This window comes from Bombyx mori, chromosome 27, assembly GCF_030269925.1.
Source record: "Bombyx mori chromosome 27, ASM3026992v2".
NCBI lineage: Eukaryota > Metazoa > Arthropoda > Insecta > Lepidoptera > Bombycidae > Bombyx > Bombyx mori.
The window spans coordinates 4,169,141-4,188,536 of NC_085133.1; the positions used below are offsets into that span (position 1 = coordinate 4,169,141).

General features: G+C 38.7%; 1 protein-coding gene across 3 annotated transcripts in view; it reads right to left on the reverse strand.

The window, feature by feature from the left end:
* Positions 1–19,396, reverse strand: part of LOC101742594 (dihydropyrimidinase) — an 83,579-nt gene that overhangs the window by 47,864 nt on the left and 16,319 nt on the right. The window contains exon 1 of one of the 3 annotated variants that reach the window (XM_021348399.3): positions 6,074–6,220. The exons of the other annotated variants lie outside the window; for them this stretch is intronic. Coding sequence (XP_021204074.1) covers positions 6,074–6,076 — 3 coding nt within the window. The 5' untranslated portion in view covers positions 6,077–6,220. Of the gene's footprint in view, positions 1–6,073; positions 6,221–19,396 lie in introns of those variants that run through there. 3 annotated transcript variants of the gene reach the window in all.

Below are 19,396 nucleotides of genomic sequence, written 5' to 3' on the forward strand. Positions count from 1 at the left end.
GATATGTATTAAGTAAGTATTTCATTATAAAAATTTGTATTAGCTTGCGGTATTCGAAGACCGGCCCAGTCGTATCGCTCGATATGAATGCAACGGACGTTTTATCTATGAGGTCACGACGACTTCCAATATTTTTCTTCTGATGATAAACTGTCTGTGTGAAATTACAAGTCCATGTGTACCTATATGCTTTGTATTTTGCATTCTTATATGTATACTACCTACATAATAATACAATATTTTTTTCGAATCAACCCTAAATAATGTATAGTTCTGTGCACTTAAAGTTCATATTGTATTAGAAATTAAACTATAAATACGCCGAAAACATCTTTTTACGGGTGGTAGGACCTCTTGTGAGTCCGCACGGGTAGGTACCATCGCCCCGCCTATTTCTGCCGTGAAGCAGTAATACGTTTCGGTTTGGGAAGGGTGGAGCAGCCGTTGTAAGTATACTGAGACCTTAGAATTTATATCTCAAGGCTGGTGGCGCATTTACATTGTAGATGTCTATGGGCTCCAGTAACCACTTAACACCAGGTGGGCTGTGAGCTCGTCGAGCCATCTAAGCAATAAGTAAAAAAAAGACATAGAATACCTACTTATATTAGAACTCTAACCCTATGCTTACTTAGTATAAGCTAATATTTAGACACCTAAATGGGAAACGAATATCCCTTAATCAGGTTACAAGGTTAACAGTTTTTTTTTTGTTTTTTTTGTTACACCTCATTTCACCGAAATATAATAACCGGCAAACTTCTTGAGCATTTGTTGACGTAGTGGGGGTAAGTTTGCGCATGGTACACTCACGTGCAAAAACATTACTTACTCTGCGTCATAATGCTATTAAATTATTAAAATCAACATATGTATTTATTTATATATTTATTAGAACATCAACAAAACATATAGGTTAATAATTGTAATAATTTAATCTTGGGGTAAAATAGATATTCCTTCTATTAAGTCAAAACTAGAGCTGTTGCCAGGTCTTGGTTCAGTTAAAGCGAAGCTGGTATTTGTAATTTTTTTTTCGTTATCATAATCTTGACCATCATCATCATCACTGTTTTCATCACCCGAGTCGCTATCATCGTGATGAGTCGACATAGGGCTCATCGGCGTAGTTTACAACTCGGTCGATTCGGTCTTCTTTTTTGTCTATAATTAATTATTTTTTGAAGATATTCGATTCGTAGTAATCGAATGTTACTTTTTTCATTTACCAGCTTCTGATTATTTTCTGTTCTTTTTTTCCATCTGAAGCCTAGCTCTTTCATAATTCGTCGTAAGCTTCATTCCGAGCCATTAAAATTTATATCTTCTTTAAATTCTTCGAAGCCTTTCTACGGTACGGAGTTTCGCTGCTTGTTATGTAGTTATTATGATTACATCTTTTTATTACAGATTGAACGAAACTATCCATTCCGGTAACTTTCTTCTTCCCTGATCTTTTCTTACCCGGAGTCCGAAACACTGCGAGCAAGCCAGAGCCTTTAGCTTTGTTAATAATGCACCTAACAGTACTCACTGATGTTTTTGTTGCTTCCGAAGTCTGTTTTAATTTCTCCATATCATTCTTCCCCTGTTTTATAATGAAGCAATATACGTCGTACACAAATTTTCTACCCTTTCTTTTAAGTACTACACCAGTTTGTCACGGCATAGTGTATGTTTTATAAAAAATCAACAAACACTCAACAAATAGCAATGGCAACAAAGTCCACAAGCAATTATAACAAATAACTTAACGATTAATAACGATAGACTTTCCACTGTACGCAAGCGTACTTTTGGGAGCAAGCGGAATGAGGGCGCGGTGCGGGACGCAAGGTTCGACTGATCTACCAATAACGCGCTCGATACGATTTCCCCTGCCGTCGCGTCTCACCCTCACCACCAAAGTGACCTAAAATTCGGTTCTGCGCAGTCAAGGTCATTTGCTCAAGAAGTTTGCCGATTACTATACCTTATTGTGTTAGTAAACACAAGCGACCGAAAAATGGTCGCTACGTTAATTAGGATATTGGTTCCTTTTTTTTTTGTTAACTTATATCCCAGACGTGGCATCTCACACAGGATCGAAAGAACGATTTTCTTTTGTTAAGAATGTATTTTTTTATGATTGAAGGATTACTGGTGGCCCGCAGGCCTTTCCAGTTACACCAGGACAGGTGGGCGATCAAAGGGCTCAGCCAGGAGAGGTGGGATTTGCTAACAGCTGCCCGAGCGCCTCCAAAGGAGACCTAACAACTTAAGAGCAACAACTTTACTGGTGGTACGACCTCTTGTGAGTCCCCACGGGTAGGTACCACCAGCCTGCCTATTTCTGCCGTGAAGCAGTAATGCGTTTCGGTTTGAAGGATGGGGCAGCCGTTGTAACTATACTTGAGACCTTAGAACTTACATCTCAAGGTGGGTGGCGCATTTACGTTGTAGATGTCTATGGGCTCCAGTAACCACTTAGCACCAGGTGGGCTGTGAGCTCGTTCACCCATCTAAGCAATAAAAAAAAACAAAAACAAACTGCTTCCTTCGCGAATTAATCTGACCGGATCCGAAACCGAATCGGAATCAATCGCGACCGGCTGACAAGATCCGGCGAGAAACTCAACGGGCTGATTCATGGGTAAGAATGTATAAGGATCCCACAACTCCATATAGTTTGCGAGCAAAAAAGTCGGTGTTAACATACTCAAGATCTTTTCGACCCTTGTAACGATATTCTAGTCTTGTATGTTCTGGTAATACCGATGTCGGTTAGCTGTCTTCATGCCCAAAAGGTAGCTATCCTTGGTTAGCCTCAAATTTGCATTCAAATTGGATGCCTTTACAACCTCCCAGCGACGAGGCTAGTCCCATTGTTATTTTCAGACCGCGATACGTAATAGCAAACACTACCTTGCTCATCAGCAAAAATATGAATTTAACTGAATTTCTTGCAATGAAATAGCGATGACAAGGGATAAATATTTGATTTATTTAATTACATTCAATAAAAATAAAAATAAATTATAATAGCGCACGTTTAGAATTGAGTAGTGATGATGGCATTGATGGGTGGACGAGCTCACGGCCCACCTAATTTTAAGTTGTAACCGGAGTCCATAGACATCTACAGCGCAAATGCCGCCCCCCACCTTGAGATATGAGTTCTAAGGTCTCAGTATAGTTTAGTATAGTACTGGTAAACTCCAAAAATGTAGTTGAAGAATTGTATTTCTTTTTGTTTTTCGATTATAGCACTTTAAGGTATGCGCTTGATTTAAAAGAGACGGAAAGAGTACGTTTCTCCTTCTAGTATTTCGGCGCGAAACTATCACGCCAGCGGTAGTACGAGTATAATCAATGCAATTGATGTGTTCGAATCCCAGGCGGGTAACAATTTTTCTAATGAATTACGTACTCAACAAATGTCCAAAGGCTCCAGTAACCACTTAACACCAGGTGGGCTGTGAGCTCGTCCACCCATCTAAGCAACATAAAAAATCTCCGTGATTATATAACTCCGGTTACGGTTCAAAATCACGTGGACCGTGACCTCTGAAAGTCATGAAAAAAGTTTATCTAATATATATATGTAATACATTACTAACATAACATAACTACATTAATAACATTTAAATTAAAGGAATTTTATCAATAATGAATTTTATTCTTGACATATGATTTTAAGTAGTGTGAAAGTAGATTTAAAATGCTAAATAACATTTCCAAATAACACGCTTTTGTACCTAGTCGAACTAAAAAGTATTAAACTAAAAAATGTAGAAAATATTTTTCAAAAATATAGAGAATTTGTTTTATATTTCGTTAATTCGTTCTGAGGTTATCAGGTTTATTGTAATTAAAAACGTCATAAGAATAGACCAGAATAAACATATTGTTTTTAAATATGTATTTGAATATAGCCGATTTAAATTGAACAAAATTATAAAATCAATGGGTTGGTTTGGCTATTTGTTTTAACGAAACTTTTGCATTTTAAGTTTAAAATTTGGAATAAAACATGAAAAAAAAAGCTTCTTCAGCTTTTTGAATGGGGTAAACATAATTGAAGTTCAATTAAATACATATAATTGTTGATGTTAATAGCAAATAAAACGGACCCTTGAATTAAAAAAGATAAATGTCGCGTATTTTTTGCTTAGATGAGTGGCCTAGCTCACAGCCCACCTGGTGTTAAGTGGTTACTGGAGCCCATAGACATCTACAACGTGAATGCGCCGCCGACCTTGAGATATAAGTTCTAAGATCTCAGTATAGTTACAACGGCTGCCCCACCCTTCAAACCGAAACGAATTAGTGCTTCACGGCAGAAAGACGCAGGGTAGTGGTACCTACCCGCGCGGACTCACAAGAGGTCCTACCACCAGTAAATTCATATTCAAATTCACATTTTTAAAAATATGTTTATTCTGATTTAAAATTTCTTATGATGTTTTTAATTATCTTCAAAATAATTACATGGCCATCGACCCTTACAATTGTGCTAAATTTCAATATGATCCTATGTTTTGAAGTATGTAATAATCACGTTTAAAGATTCCATTAGGTATATACAATGTACATAAATATACACATATGTAGCGGTTTAAAAAAATTAAGGCGCTATAAATTTAAAACAATTGACGAACGAGGTTAAAGTGTCACCGGTCTAAGCAATAACAAATCAACAACATTACAATTAACAAAAGTATGACCTTCAGAATCAGAAAATACTGGGCTTGTCGCAACAAACGTCACCAAGGTTGGAGCTGTTGGAGTCTATTGTACGGACAATGGTGCATCAGATGACAATGCAGGTTGGTACTGACGCTACACTTGTATGTCTCGGATTACACTACTTTTGTTAGTGAATGTGTGTGTGTGTATATTTGAGCCTTTATAAAATTAAATGGTAAAATTTAAATTATTTATGACTAGCTGACCCGGCAGACTTCGTAGTGCCTCAATCGATAAATAAAAGACCTAAACTTTTGTTTAAAATAAACTTAAAACAATCAAAAGGAATCCGTCCGACGGGGGACACATCAAAGGAAAAACAAAATTGTTATTTTTATTTAATTCCGAACATTTTCATATTTATCTAACCTTTTAAACCTTCTCTGGATCTCCACAAATAATTCAAGACCAAAATTAGCTAAATCGGTCCAGGCGTTCTCGAGTTTTAGCGAGACTAACGAACAGCAATTCATTTTTATATATATAGATAATGATTCGTTTAAGTTTGTTACATATTTTTTTTCTATCTATTCGCTGGTAGCCTAAGAGGCTATTCCAGCTACGTCCAAATGGGTAGGTGAGCTCACGGGCTCAACCTGAGAGAATTTGCTAATACTAGCCCTAGCAAGAGTAGCGCTTCGCAGAATCTACCACCGGATCGGAATCGCGACCCACTGAGACGATCCGGCGAGAAACTTAATGGGCTATGTCTATGGATTAGTTCGCTCGTCGAGTTCGAAGAGAACGGTGACCGTATTTGTCACATAGGGAGCGCTCAGCAACGGCTGCCCGAGCCTTCAAACCGAAAGGCATTCCCAGTCCCAGTAAAAATATATTTATTCAAATATTTATCTTCTAACTCAACATCACGAGCGGATCCACGATATTCTTACATCATACTTAAAATATAAATTTTGTAAAAAAATATGATCACATGGCGAACAGATGTTTTCCTAACAAATTTTCGAACTGTGCATAGTCGAAGATTTAAAATTATTGTGTGATAATTTACACTCTGTTATTCAACGTTATTAAAACGGGTACACTACAATTGTAAAGTTTTTAACAATTAAGGATTACTTTTGAAGGCCAAAGCCAATTACAAATTATATTCTGCTGAAATTCGCATCTCCAAGATGTTGATGTCTATTAGATGGGCCAAAAAATTCCAGGTTTAAAACAATATTCATAATTAAAATCACACACAGTTACATTCATTTTATCAATATTAATATTTACCCACAGCTGCGTTGACCAGGAATGACTATAAAAGCGATATTGCCGTGCAGTTTAATAATATTAAAATATTGTAAAACAAACAAATTTTAAAATTATTATAACTTACCATTTCAAGAACTTCACAGTTACACTACAAAGTCGACATTGGAAATAAATCGTTCGTCAGATAAAAAACAAAAAAAAAAAAAACATTGAGCATTGACGTTATCTCATTCTCGGGCGGACACGTCAGTGACAAACAAATTATTATTTTAATTTAATGATTACGCCGAAAAATTCAGTACGTACTCAGAACTACAACTCATTATATAACATCGTTGCGTTTTCTTCAAGTCTCGCGTGAGTGGCAAAAATAAACCACATTTATGCTTCACAGCAAAATATTCATAAAACGACGACCAACAAAGCCTTAGTCGTTCGCGACCGCCGAATCTGTGATGTGGTCGAAAAGTCGCCAATATGCAAGGCGTTACAGAACTACCCGTAAAGCCGAAAGGAGATTAAATGGGGCCTTATAACGAGTCCATTCGCAATAATTAAGAACCGCTCCTTTTTTTCTACTTAAGCTGATTCCTTGAGAGGCTATTTCAGTGTAACCTTAACTAGTAGGTGAGCTCACGGGGCTCAAACCTGCCAGCGTTGCTATCACGAACCCTAGCAAGAGCCGTGCTTCGCAGAGTCTACCACCGGATCGGAAACGCGACCCACTGAGAAGATCCGGCGAGAAACTCAGTGGGCTAAGAACCGCAGTAACGCTGTATAACATACATACCCCAAAAAATATTTTAATTTCCACTGATGTGTAACCCCTATTTCAGTAAAATTAAAGAATAAGGGCCTGTGCACACCACGTTTTTTAAACGCGCCGTCGACGCGCGTACGTAGCGATACAGACGCGATACACACGCAAGTCAGACGCAGCCTGTAGACCTTTGCACACCTGTATAAATTCAAATACGCGTTTGAATTGATACAGACGCGCGTTAGCATCACGTTTGTATCGATACAAACGACAAGAAACCATTCTGTGGGATAAAAACGCGCCGTCAACGCGCGTTTGTAGCGATACAGATGCGATGCTAACGCGCGTTTTTATCGATACACATGCGCGTTAGCATCGCGTTTATATCGATACAGACGACAACAAACCGCTCTGTAGGATAAAAGCGCGCCAAAAATATTAAAATATTTGAAATTAGTATCATATAATTTTTTTCCAACATTTGACATTTTTTGAAGCCAGTACTCAAGTACAATGAAATCCTTGTATTGAGGTTGCAAACATTTATGAATGAAAAACGAAATAACAACTAAAATAGGCAATTATTAGGTAAAATAGGTACGTAGGCCTTTCTGTTAAATAATCTAGTTCCCTGACGTGACAGCTTACTAGGGTTGACAAAATTTTTGGCTTCGATAATTAATTATATTTTTTACGGGGTATTTTATAACACGTTGTATAATGACAAAAACACGTTTTAAATCCAGAGAGAAGTAAATAGTTTAATTTATGATATTAACATCATGAATCGTCTCTTAGCCCACTGAGTTACTCGCCGGATCTTCTCAGTGGGTCGCGATTCCGAGGCTTTTGCTAGGGTTAGTGTTGGCAAATTCTCTCAGGTTGAGCCCGTGAGCTCACCTACCCGTCCTGGCGTAGCTGGAATAGCCTCATAGGCTACCGGGAAAAATAAATGTCTTTAATCGTCTCGCCGGTCTGGTGTCTGATTGGCAGCAGTGTTTTTTTTTTCTTTCCTGGAACCCTCAGACGGGACAGAAGTAGTATTTCGCCTTGGGGTAGTACTGTGCACTACTAGTAGTAATGGCGGGCGTCAGTACCTTTGTTAGATTAATTCTGTATTCAGTAAGCCTTTAGTAGTTCTTGTTTGGTATTTCTGAAGATATGTCCAGCCCTTTAACACGGTATGCTTGTTTATGTTTACAACGACAATTTCCGAGGCAGATCCGTAGGAGATAAACTATTACCGAAATGTTGACTTAAAACAAATCTAAAGTTTACTAAATCGCATATTAATACGTACGGCGTTATTCATAATAAACATTGAGACGAACACGTTAATAACGCTTTAGGTTTGAGCCCCGTGAGCTCATCTACTCGCCCGGTGACGCTGATATGGTCTCTCAAGACCATCAGCTTAGGTAGAAAAAAAAGCGTTTTATTTTTCATATAACTGGCTCATTAAGTGCCTATAGCTCATTGCGTATAAGATCATTTATAATAAACTAGCTGACCCGGCAGACTTCGTAGTGCCTCAATCGATAAATAAAATACTTAAGCTTTTGTATAAAAAAAAATTAAAACAAACAAAAGGAACCCGTCCGGCGGGGGAAACATCAAAGGAAAAACAAAATTGTTATTTTTATTTCATTTCGAGCATTTTCATATTTATTTAAACCTTCTGTGGACTTCCACAAATAATTCAAGACTAAAATTAGCCAAATCGGTAGAGCCGTTCTCGAGTTTTGGCGAGACTAACGAACAACAATTCATTTTTATATATATAGATAAAACCGCAATGTAAATGCAGGGTCAGCTGAAGGAATTGATATTACATTACGTACTACATACTACAACGTAAAAATAATAATTTCAGAATAAAAACAATACAATTGTTGGCCTGCTGAAGTTCCTTGTTAAGAGTACAAAAAGCAAAAAAGAACAAGACGGGTGTTTACATCAGTTTTTTTAAAATATAATTATATAAATAGATTACCGCTGGCTGCGGTGTCTATGACTCAAGCGATGAGAGTGAGAAACCTCACTATGCGCGCCTACCTCTCTGTAATAACTCCTAACTAGTTATTTATAAAGCTACAGCAGATGTGAATTCGGCAATATACATATTATCCAATCTACAGTTCACACCTATATTTCCGATCATGTAAAATGTAGGTATATAGGGCATACAATAATTCTTGTTATTGTTTATATTCTGACCCCATTTCCGTATGCGCTACGTGTCACATTAGACATGTGAACGTGAAACTAAATTGCATAATCGTTATAACTATGTCTCGGACTGTCTATACGAGTGCAAAAACAAACGTTGGGTCATCGCTACTGTCACTATACGTTTGTTTTAAATTCGGACATATTTTAAACAGGACTAAAAATAAAAAGTTTTAGGAGACTTCGAACAGTTTCGACATGAAACCTTTTTTTTTATTTTTTTATTTTTTTTTATTGCTTAGATGGATGGTCGAGCTCACGGCCCACCTGGTGTTTAGTGGTTACTGGAGCCCATAGACATCTACAACGTAAATGCGCCACCCACCTCGAGATACAAGTTCTAAGGTCTCAGTATAGTTACAACGGCTACCCCACCCTTCGTACCGAAACGCATTACTGCTTCACGGCGGAAATAGGCGGGGTGGTGGTACCTACCCGTGCGGACTCCCAAGAGGTCCTACCACCAGTGATTACACAAATTATAATTTTGCGGGTTTGGTTTTTATTACACGATGTTATTCCTTCACCGTGGAAGTCAATCGTGAACATTTGTTGAGTACGTATTTCATTAGAAAAATTGGTACCCGCCTGCGGGATTCGAACACCGGTGCATCGCTACATACGAATGCACCGGACGTCTTATCCTTTAGCCCACGACGACTTAAAAACCAAAACCTAAGTTAGGTTAGACACAACCCACTGAGTTTCTTGTGGAACCTCTCGGTAGTAAGTAAGGTAGTAGTAAGCTCGCCTACCAGTCCGGCGAAATCGAAATAGCCCCTCGAGGCTATCAGCGATTGGGTACGAGAAAAATAGCAGCATCTACAGTCGTCACTCGCTGTCCCTGTCCGAGACGATATTTATCAGTCAATTCCTACCACAAGCCGGATGGATACATTGTTCTTTTAATAAATTTTTCACGTCCGAAGGATACAAAATACGATTTTCTCCCGTATTACAAGCACCGAAAACCCACATACCCATATGACACGAACAAAAACCACCAGACCCCGAATAATGATAGTAACAATAATCATTTATTGAGCTATATTATAACGCGATCAGAGGCTGTTTTTCTGTTTTTCTAATCCAGTTTGAAGCATCTAGCGTGTTCTTTTATATTTTATGAAATCGTTTGTCCAACTAGATTGAACTCCACGGTGGTAGTGGACGGTGGAACCCTCAAGAGCATACAGCTATAAAAATATGGATGGTACGTTTGTTTCAAAAACTAATATTAAGATTAAAACTCCAGTCTTTGTCAAGACGTTATTTTAGAATGTATAATACGATCCTGGGAATCCCCTGAAGCCGTTTTTTTTTTAAATGTGTACTCGGTCAAGGGATAGTTCTGCTCAAATCTCATTGTACGAAAATAAATAAATAAAATTCACAAGTGCAGCAACATTAAACAGTAAATGTACGGATTTTTCTATTAATTTTAATATTCTATATATTATCCAGTGGTTTTATTAAAGTGTTGTCGTCACCCGTTACGTATGTACATATCTGGCGTTGACGAAATGACCCACTTCTCACAAGTAAATTTTAATGTTTAACGAGATAAGATTATCTTAGTAGTTTTGCCAATGATGATTTCGGCCAATGACTTTAACAACTGATTTAAGATATCGTTTAAGACGATGGAGTTCCTGACGAACGTGGACAGTGCCTATCTTTGCCAAGTTTTACAATATTTATGTATAAATAGTTGTTTTGTGCAAATTAACTTATCTCAAAGACGTTCCACATTTTTATTATTGTTTTGTGTTCACAAGAGTTTACGGCCCACTAATGCCATCCAACGCAACAACTTTGAGATATAAGTTCTAAGGTCTCAGTATAGTTACAACGGCTGCCCTACCCTTCAAACCGAAACGCATTACTGCTTCACGGCAGAAATAGGCGGGGCGGTGGTACCTACCCGTGCGGACTCAAGAGGTTCTACCAACAGTAGAGTAGGTCCTACCACATGTCATAGCGCTCGGGAAACATCGTGAACAGGAGTCCATTCCAGAGACGGATGGTACGTAGGAAAAAAGGATACGTACTGTTTCCATGAAACCAGTTCCGTTCTGAAGCTATTTCTTCCGAAGCTAGCGTCACATTTACGTGTATATCAACGGGAAATTTCACTAGCACTTTGGGCTAGCGATAACGAGTCGCCCATGCAATGCAATTAATGCGACTAATCACGAGACACTTCATCGACGTCGCCCAAAATACGTCATTACGGATCCTCCAGATCCATTAACGGTGCTTTTAGGTACCACAAGCACCGGTCACCGTCCTCGTCGAACTCGTCAATTGCGACGAGCGAATTAACCCATAGACACAGCCCACTGAGTTTCTCGCCGGATCTTCTAAGTGGGTCGCGTTTCCGATCCGGTGGAAGATTCTGCGAAGCACTGCTCTTGCTAGGGTCAGTGTTAGCATCACTCCGGTTTGAGTCCCGTGAGCTCACTTACTAGTTAAGGTTACGCTGAAATAGCCTCTCAAGGCTAAAAACCACTTCAAACGGAACGCTTTTTTTTGTAGTTTCAAAAAGTACACGTTAATGGTGCAGTTAATTCACAGGAATTACCAGTTTCGCCGCTCCAAGGCCCCCTTTTCAATACCAGCCGTGAGTCACTGAAACAGTTCTAGTCCCCCTTCGTTCTGTCGATGAGGGGCCGCAGTGCGTTATCGACAACACGACGCCTGGCTCTCCTCAAGTACGGTTTGTGAAATTGATAATCTTTTTTGTAGAACTAACTTTTAGTTTTCAGAACAATATATTTTTCACGAGTCGTAGAAATACTTAAATTTAAGTAAACGTTTTAATCTTGGCTTTTTTTGTTGTCGTTACATTAGTTCAGACTTTAAGAATACGGTACACTTTTCGTGGTCACAGACTGTCAAGCGGTGACAGTTAAAAAAACGCTAGAATAAACTCGCCATAGTAGTTTACAAGCCATTTTTGTTTTGGGTTTTGGTGCTCGTGTGAGATAGTTGTATGTGCATGTGCATAGAGCAAAATTAGTTAAAATCTTCTTGCAAATATACGAGTACCTATAGTTTACGAAAAATAAAATAAGCAATTTTAGCATTTTCTATTTAATATAATTTGATATAATTTACTATTTAATATTTGGTTACTTTGGTCATATTGCTCGGCGGCCACCGGACAACCTTGAAAGATTGATTGTGGTGGGCAAGGTAGAAGGGAAAAGACCCGCCGGCCGGCCACCAAACCGCTGGTCGGATCAGATAACTGCGCTCACTGGACTCTCTGTTGCGAACGCCCTGAGAGAAGCCGAAAACCGAAGCAAATGGAAGCCGAGGGTACAAAGAGCCACGAAGGACTTTCAAGGACACGACCTTCAGCAATGAAGTATTCGACTAAGAAGAAGAAGAAGAAGATATAATTTAAAGCGACTGACTGTGACCAAGAAAACTGCGAAGTATTCGTAGCGTTGGAAACCATATGGAGAGATGAAGAAAGGCTATTTTTTTTTATTATTGCTTAGATGTGTGGACGAGCTCACAGCCCACCTGGTGTTAAGTGGTTACTGGAGCCCATAGACATCTACAACGTAAATGCGCCACACACCTTGAGATATAGTTCTAAGGTCTCAGTATAGTCACAACGGCTGCCCCACCCTTCAAACCGAAACGCATTACTGCTTCACGGCAGAAATAGGCGGGGCGGTGGAACCTACCCGTGCGGACTCACAAGAGGTCCTACCACCAGTAATAATTGCTTTATATAATAATATTTGCTTTAAGCGACATTTTGCTTAATACGCGACATTTATCTTTGTAATTAAAGGTACGTTTTATTTGGTACTAGCGACCCGCCCTCGCTTCGCTTCGGAAACTGTAATTTATTATTGATTTCTCCACTATTTAATGGACGTTATTATATTAAACCTTCCTCTTTAATCACTCTATCTATTAAAAAAACCGCATCAAAATCCGTTGCGTACTTTTAAAGATTTAAGCATACATAGGGACAGACAGACGTAGGGACAGAGAAAGCGACTTTGTTTTATACTGTGTAGTGATTAGCATCAACAGTTCGCTATATCCTTTTTCAAACGAGGCTTGTGGAAGTACTCTCCTACTTAACGGTAGGCAGCGGCTTGGCTCTACCCCTGGCATTGCTGACGTCCATGGGCGACGATAACCACTCCCCATCAGGCGGGCCATATGCTCGTCTGCTTACAAGGGTAATAAAAAAAAATTGGATATTTCACAGCTATATCACGTTTTTAATTATTAAACGCTAATCACGGAACATGATGTCATAAGTGTCTAAACTCTATCAGTATACGTTCTATGTTAAGTTTTGCACGCAAATTATGAAGATTTACAACCGTATATGCTGTCTCTATTTTATTATTCATAAAATAAGGACAAAAAATTTACGATTACGTGATCCACAGATCACCTAAATACGAAAAGTAGCGAATTCACGGGCGTTGCCGATGTAAATGAGTAATTTCAGTGACAAATGAACATAGGGACTTGAATAGTTAATAATTCAAGGTTGCTTGAAGAGAATCACGTTAGAAGTACGCGTGTTTTCTTTTAGGTTTATTTACGTTTTAAATAAATAACTATTGACTATGTGCATTTTTGTATTAAGGGAATACATGAGACTGGTATATATGTTCAAATATGTACGTATCGATGCGTATGTGTCTGTACTTCTACAGATTACAAACTCTTTTTAATACGCTTTTATTAGCTTCAGACGTATGTATGTAACGGAATCTTTGAACATGATTTTGACCCCCTTCAAAACGTCGGATCAACTCAAAATTTGGTATACTTATTAAGGATCGATGACAATTCAATATTAAAAAAAAAGAATTGAAAAAATTGAAATTCAACTAAAAAATTAAAAATAAATAATAGTTTAAAAAAACTAACAAAATACGCTTTTATAGAAAATCCAAGTAAAAAATTGCAAATAAATTTTAATAAATTCGAATTAAAAATAGTGTAAGAAAAAATGATTTTATTGTAAAAAAGCGTGTATTACTCTCAGATTACGTCTCTTCGGACGCAAACGTGGTAATCGTTCATGGAGTCTTGATGGGGTAGAACGTGAAAAAACTGGCAATCAGACCCCTATGATTGATCGTATTTAATTTAGGATATTATGTATTGTGTATCGTGATTATTTGTAAAACTTTAAATATCAGGAACATTACTTTATCGTTCAGATTCGCGCATTAAGCCACAATGAGTAGCATAGGTCGCCACGCCAATCCGCATTAGATATTATACACCCAGACAAAGAGTAAATAAAACTGTTCGTCCCGTGATAATGTGTCCGAAGTAGAAATCGAAGCCAAGATCCTAGGCCCAGCTGGCAGTACTATCCTTAGAATTCGTTTTGTTATACTTTTTGTCCCTGATAGGTTGTTAAATGCCATCAGCCATGTTTTTTTTACAAATTACAATCATTACAGTACATATTAGCTAAATCGTACAAGTAGTACCTAGATCTAATCTGGATAGCAATCTAAATATTATGTGCACTCAGCAAAACCATATTAATGTGCAATTGATAACTAGCCATTGTTAAATAGGATATCCTTCACACATCTGACAAATCCCTTGAGTCTAGCTTCAAAGATATCAAGGTTACCGTGACATTTGGCCAAATCATTACACTGCCTGACCATTCTTACCATGTTGATAAATGTATACTACTAATCTCAAATGTATTGTATACCCTTCAGACCGGAGATAATGTCTGTTTTGCGGCAGACGTAGACAGGATGATGGTACCTTCCCGCGCTCGATAATACGCACCGCCACATTTTGTGTTTTGGTTTTTACGTCTTTCTCCAAATCAGACTTAATTTTTAGTAGACACAGTTATTCCTTCATCGTGAATGTTCTCTTCAGAAACCTCTGTAGGAATGTGTTAAGTAAGCACCTATGTTTTTCTTAAGTCCGCTGTAAGCATTGGACCTAGGTGCTGGGCAAGCTCATTGACCAAAATATCGGATCCCATTCTGATCATTCTGAATTGGCGCTTTGATAAAGATGGACGTAGAATCTCTTGCAGCCGCGGTAATTTATTTGTACAGTACGTTTAAGTATTACGTAAATGTGCAGCAAAGTGTGGAGTGACTAAAAAGAAATGACGCAACACTACTGTCTTTGCTGATGAATAACAATGAACTGAAGAAGGCGCCAATGTGTGAACACTATTTGCGTACTGCGCCAAGATCCTTTGATGTGTGCACTAAAAACCCACATTATTCGGCCAGTGTTTGTTCCAACTACCGACATATCACCACGTAGATATCTACGTTGGCCCAGCGTGGTAGCCCAGCATTTTGGCCTAATGTGTACAGCGGATTTAGAAACATCGGCAATCGCCTGCGAGATTTAAAAACGCTTAAAGAACACACCGAGCGTCTTATCTTTTAGACGACGAAGCCACAAAATAAATATTATTTGCAAACACGTAATTCGTTTTACAACGCAATGTTTGTTGTTACTTTGGTTTGTTGACACAACACTGCGGGTTTTTTTCCTCCGTAACAACTTGAAAGCGAGTGTCCAGCAATACAAATATATTACTAAAGTACAAAACACGTAACATTCCCTTTTAATTTATTTACTGCGAATTTAAATTTTTTTTCTCTTTATATACTTTTCCATAGTTAATATCGGAAGACAGGACCAGACGAGTTTTAGAATGGAATTGAACTACGACAGAGGCCGTATGATATTTCGGGCTAATCGCAATGTCTGCCAGTCCGGTTTCATTTGTAACATACAGAAACACTAATGAAATGTCAGGTTTTCTTTTTAAATATAAATTCATAATGTCTTCCACATTCAACGATCTCGAAGGTTTTCTTCTGGTATTTAGGTACCAGATTAATTCATTCCGAATTACAAATTTACCACATGCAGAACCGCGGGGCACTTCCATCATATCAAACCTAGACAAGACCAAGAGCCTTCTTCAGTTTCGGGTTTTTATTTCAGGTTTTCAATGATTTGTTAACATTTAACTGAAGAGGTCAAACTAACGCCTTCAGATTTAACACTATCCCTCTGGTAACCGTACTCGTCGAACTCGGCAAAGAGTTCGATGTGCAACCTAATCCATATATCGTCAGACTGAGTTTCTCGCCGAATCTTCTAAGCTGGACGCGATTTCAATTAGGCAATAGATTAATTCGCGAAACAGCTGCCCTTGAGTTGTTAGGTCTCCTCTGGCGGCGCATGGGCAGTTGTTAACAAATCCTAAGCCTCCTGGCTGAGCCCTTGCTCGCCCACCTGTGATGTTGAAATTGGAAAGGTCTTCGGACCACCAGTAATCCTACCTAACTAAACTATAGCTTTCTTAGTATAACACTGGAAAAATATTACCACAAATCTACAAATTTTATCTTAATTGTGGCACGTTATCTTTTCACGTACAGAAAATTTCATTTTTAATTACGTTATTTACGTAATATTAACTTATTATATATGTGTCATCAGTTTTGTAATGCCATTGTTCTCTGAATAAGCGTCAGTGCAGAAGCAACAAGTATTTTTTTAAGTTGTTCATGACCAATTTTTTTGGCCTACCTAATTGCCAGTAGACTCGAGGAGATATTCCTGGCTTCGTCTTGATTGATCAACGAGTTCACTGGGCTCAGCCTGAATGAATTTGCTAACATTTTCCCTAGCAAGGGCAGTGCTTCGTTGAATCTACCATCGCTTCGAAATCGCTGACCACTGCGAAGACCCGGTGAGATACTCAGCGGATCGTGTCTGTGGGATCGGGTATTATTCACAAAGCTTGTTTGGCTACGACTGGTGGTCGACGGGGCTCAGCTTGAGAGAGAGCTTTTATTACCGTTATTATAACACAGTGGAGTTTGCTATGCTTAAAATATGCAGCAGCATCCAAGTTGTTATATCTGTAGCGGTAGCCATCATACAACACAAGATATTTAACAGATGACTGAATCCCGCTTACGACATTTTCAGGATAATTTTTGATCGGATAGAATCCGAACCAAGAATTTAAAAAAGAAGAGAGAAGAGGGAAGAGAAGAAAGAAGTCGATCCCACCCATCTCAACCTCAAGCCTGCCACACATCATCACCCGCAGTGCATCACCTGTGTCAATAGGCAGGGAGATTCAGCCCGGGCGGAGGGGTTTCCCCGAGGCCCGCTCCTCGCCCCCGCAAGGGGACGCGACGACCCCCACGGAATCCGAACAACAACATACGGACTGTCGGTCTACCGAGCAATATTACCCGCTCGATGGAAGGTCTGTCCTTCGTAGTTATTACCACACATCCATGGACTCTTTAACACCGGGTACATGATAAAAGGTCAGCTCGTTTACTTCCTCTCTTCTTCCCGCGTTTTCCCGATCTCATGCCCGGGTTCGCTTTCCTACTTAAGCTCCTCCCCTTTTCCTAATTTACTCCCAATAAAAAAAAAGAAAAGAATCTTACGTCTGTCACAAAAGAATCGCGCAGTATACTTATGTTGAACGATGTCAAATAAACTAGATGCCGAGTTCATTTGTAAATAAACTCAAGCCAAAAATAATCAGTAGAGTACGTCAATAACAGGCCCATCAATTGAACTAATATTCCGTTTTTTAATTGAACGAGATGAATGAAATCATAGTTAATAGAATAAAACTGTTCGAATTAATGCAGTCAAGCGGGTTCGTTTACACTTCGAAGACGCTGAATATAAATTAATTGATGTACAATTTTGACCTTTCTAACCCTAAACAAAAAGATAATAATCGGGAGCCGGGAGTCTCGTGAACCGGTCTTTTTATATTATTAATGGCTGTTAGTGAGCTTTTTCTTGTTGTTTATCAAAATGTTAACCACTGAGTTTCTCGTCGGATCTTCTCAGTGGGTCGCGTTTCCGATCCGGTGGTAGATTCTGCGAAGCACGGCTCTTGCTAGGGTTCGTGTTAGCAACGTCGTCAGGTTTGAGCCCCGTGAGCTCACCTACTAGTTAAGGTTACGCTGAAATAGCCTCTCAAGGCTCTCAGCTTAGGTAGGAAAAAAAAAAAGACGTAAAATAGGGACAAGCAAACACACTTTCACATTTATAATATTAAGAGTATAATTTATTATTATTATCATGCTGTGGTCCGCATTATTAAGGAAACACGTTCAAATCACTATAAAGATTTTGCTTGGCTCCTTATTGCATAATCCAGTTCTACTTTGACATTTTTACGATGACATCCAGATGTGAAGCGTTGAACGTTTTCTCTCAAACAGGAAGTCTGTTCGATTAGTCAAAACAACTGACTTTCTTTGGTTTCTTGACCGTCCTATTCTATCTAATAATAAATCTAATTCTTCTGAAGTTCGAAATTTTGATCTGCACGTAAATATATTTTGTAAGGTAAAGGCTTTTTGTAGGCAGCGGTTGACTTTGCCCCTGTCATTGCTGATGTCCGTGAGCGACGGCAAACACTCTTCATCAGGTGGACCGTATGCTCGTCTAACTACAAGGGTAATAAGAAAATGCTGCAGAACGTCTTATACAACTTTAACGTTGAAGCACACATACTTCGGCAAAAGCGTACCCAGCAATACTATTCTAGAATTCTATTCTATCTATTGTTGTTCTATCTATTCTATTCTATTTTAGAATACTATTCCGCAGACTCAAACTTCGCAGAAAGCATTTTGAGGCGTTGTGTGTCCTGATGAATCTGATAAGCCAGTTCTGTCTAGCAAAACTTTAGAAATTCTGGTCTGAATGCACTACGCCCCGGAATGGAGAATCACATATTCCTTCCACATTTCTTCATGCTTTTTTTTATTGCTTAGATGGATGGACGAGCTCACAGCCCACCTGGTGTTAAGTGGTTACTGGAGCCCATATACATCTACAACGTAAATGCGCCACCCACCTCGAGATATAAGTTCTAAGATCTCAGTATAGTTACAACGGCTACCCCACCCTTCGAACCGAAACGCATTACTGCTTCACGGCGGAAATAGGCGGGGTGGTGGTACCTACCCGTGCGGACTCCCAAGAGGTCCTACCACCAGTAAAACTTTTGAACAATCATCACACACGTAGTTTCTAGATTGAAGTTTTCCATCCTTTCTATTAAAAATTTACACTATATAGTAAACTGCAGTAAACCAGCGTGGCAATTTTCGCCACAAAACAAATCGTAACTATACAACCAATTCCGAAGACCTCGCGAGTTTCATTTAATGTGCTTTTCATAACTAAGCTATACTCAGACCTAACATTATAAATACGAGGAAAAACTTAAACACTAAAAGGGGTGAATAAATCTGAATTTTAATGAGCTGCCCGAAGGGAATTTCCTGCGAACGATAAAGGCGTTTCAACCGCATGTTTTAAATAACATTTTACGGGTATGCATAAATCATTATTTACTGTCCTTTGTGAGGGGTCGATTCTTCGACGCCATGGGGAGTAAGA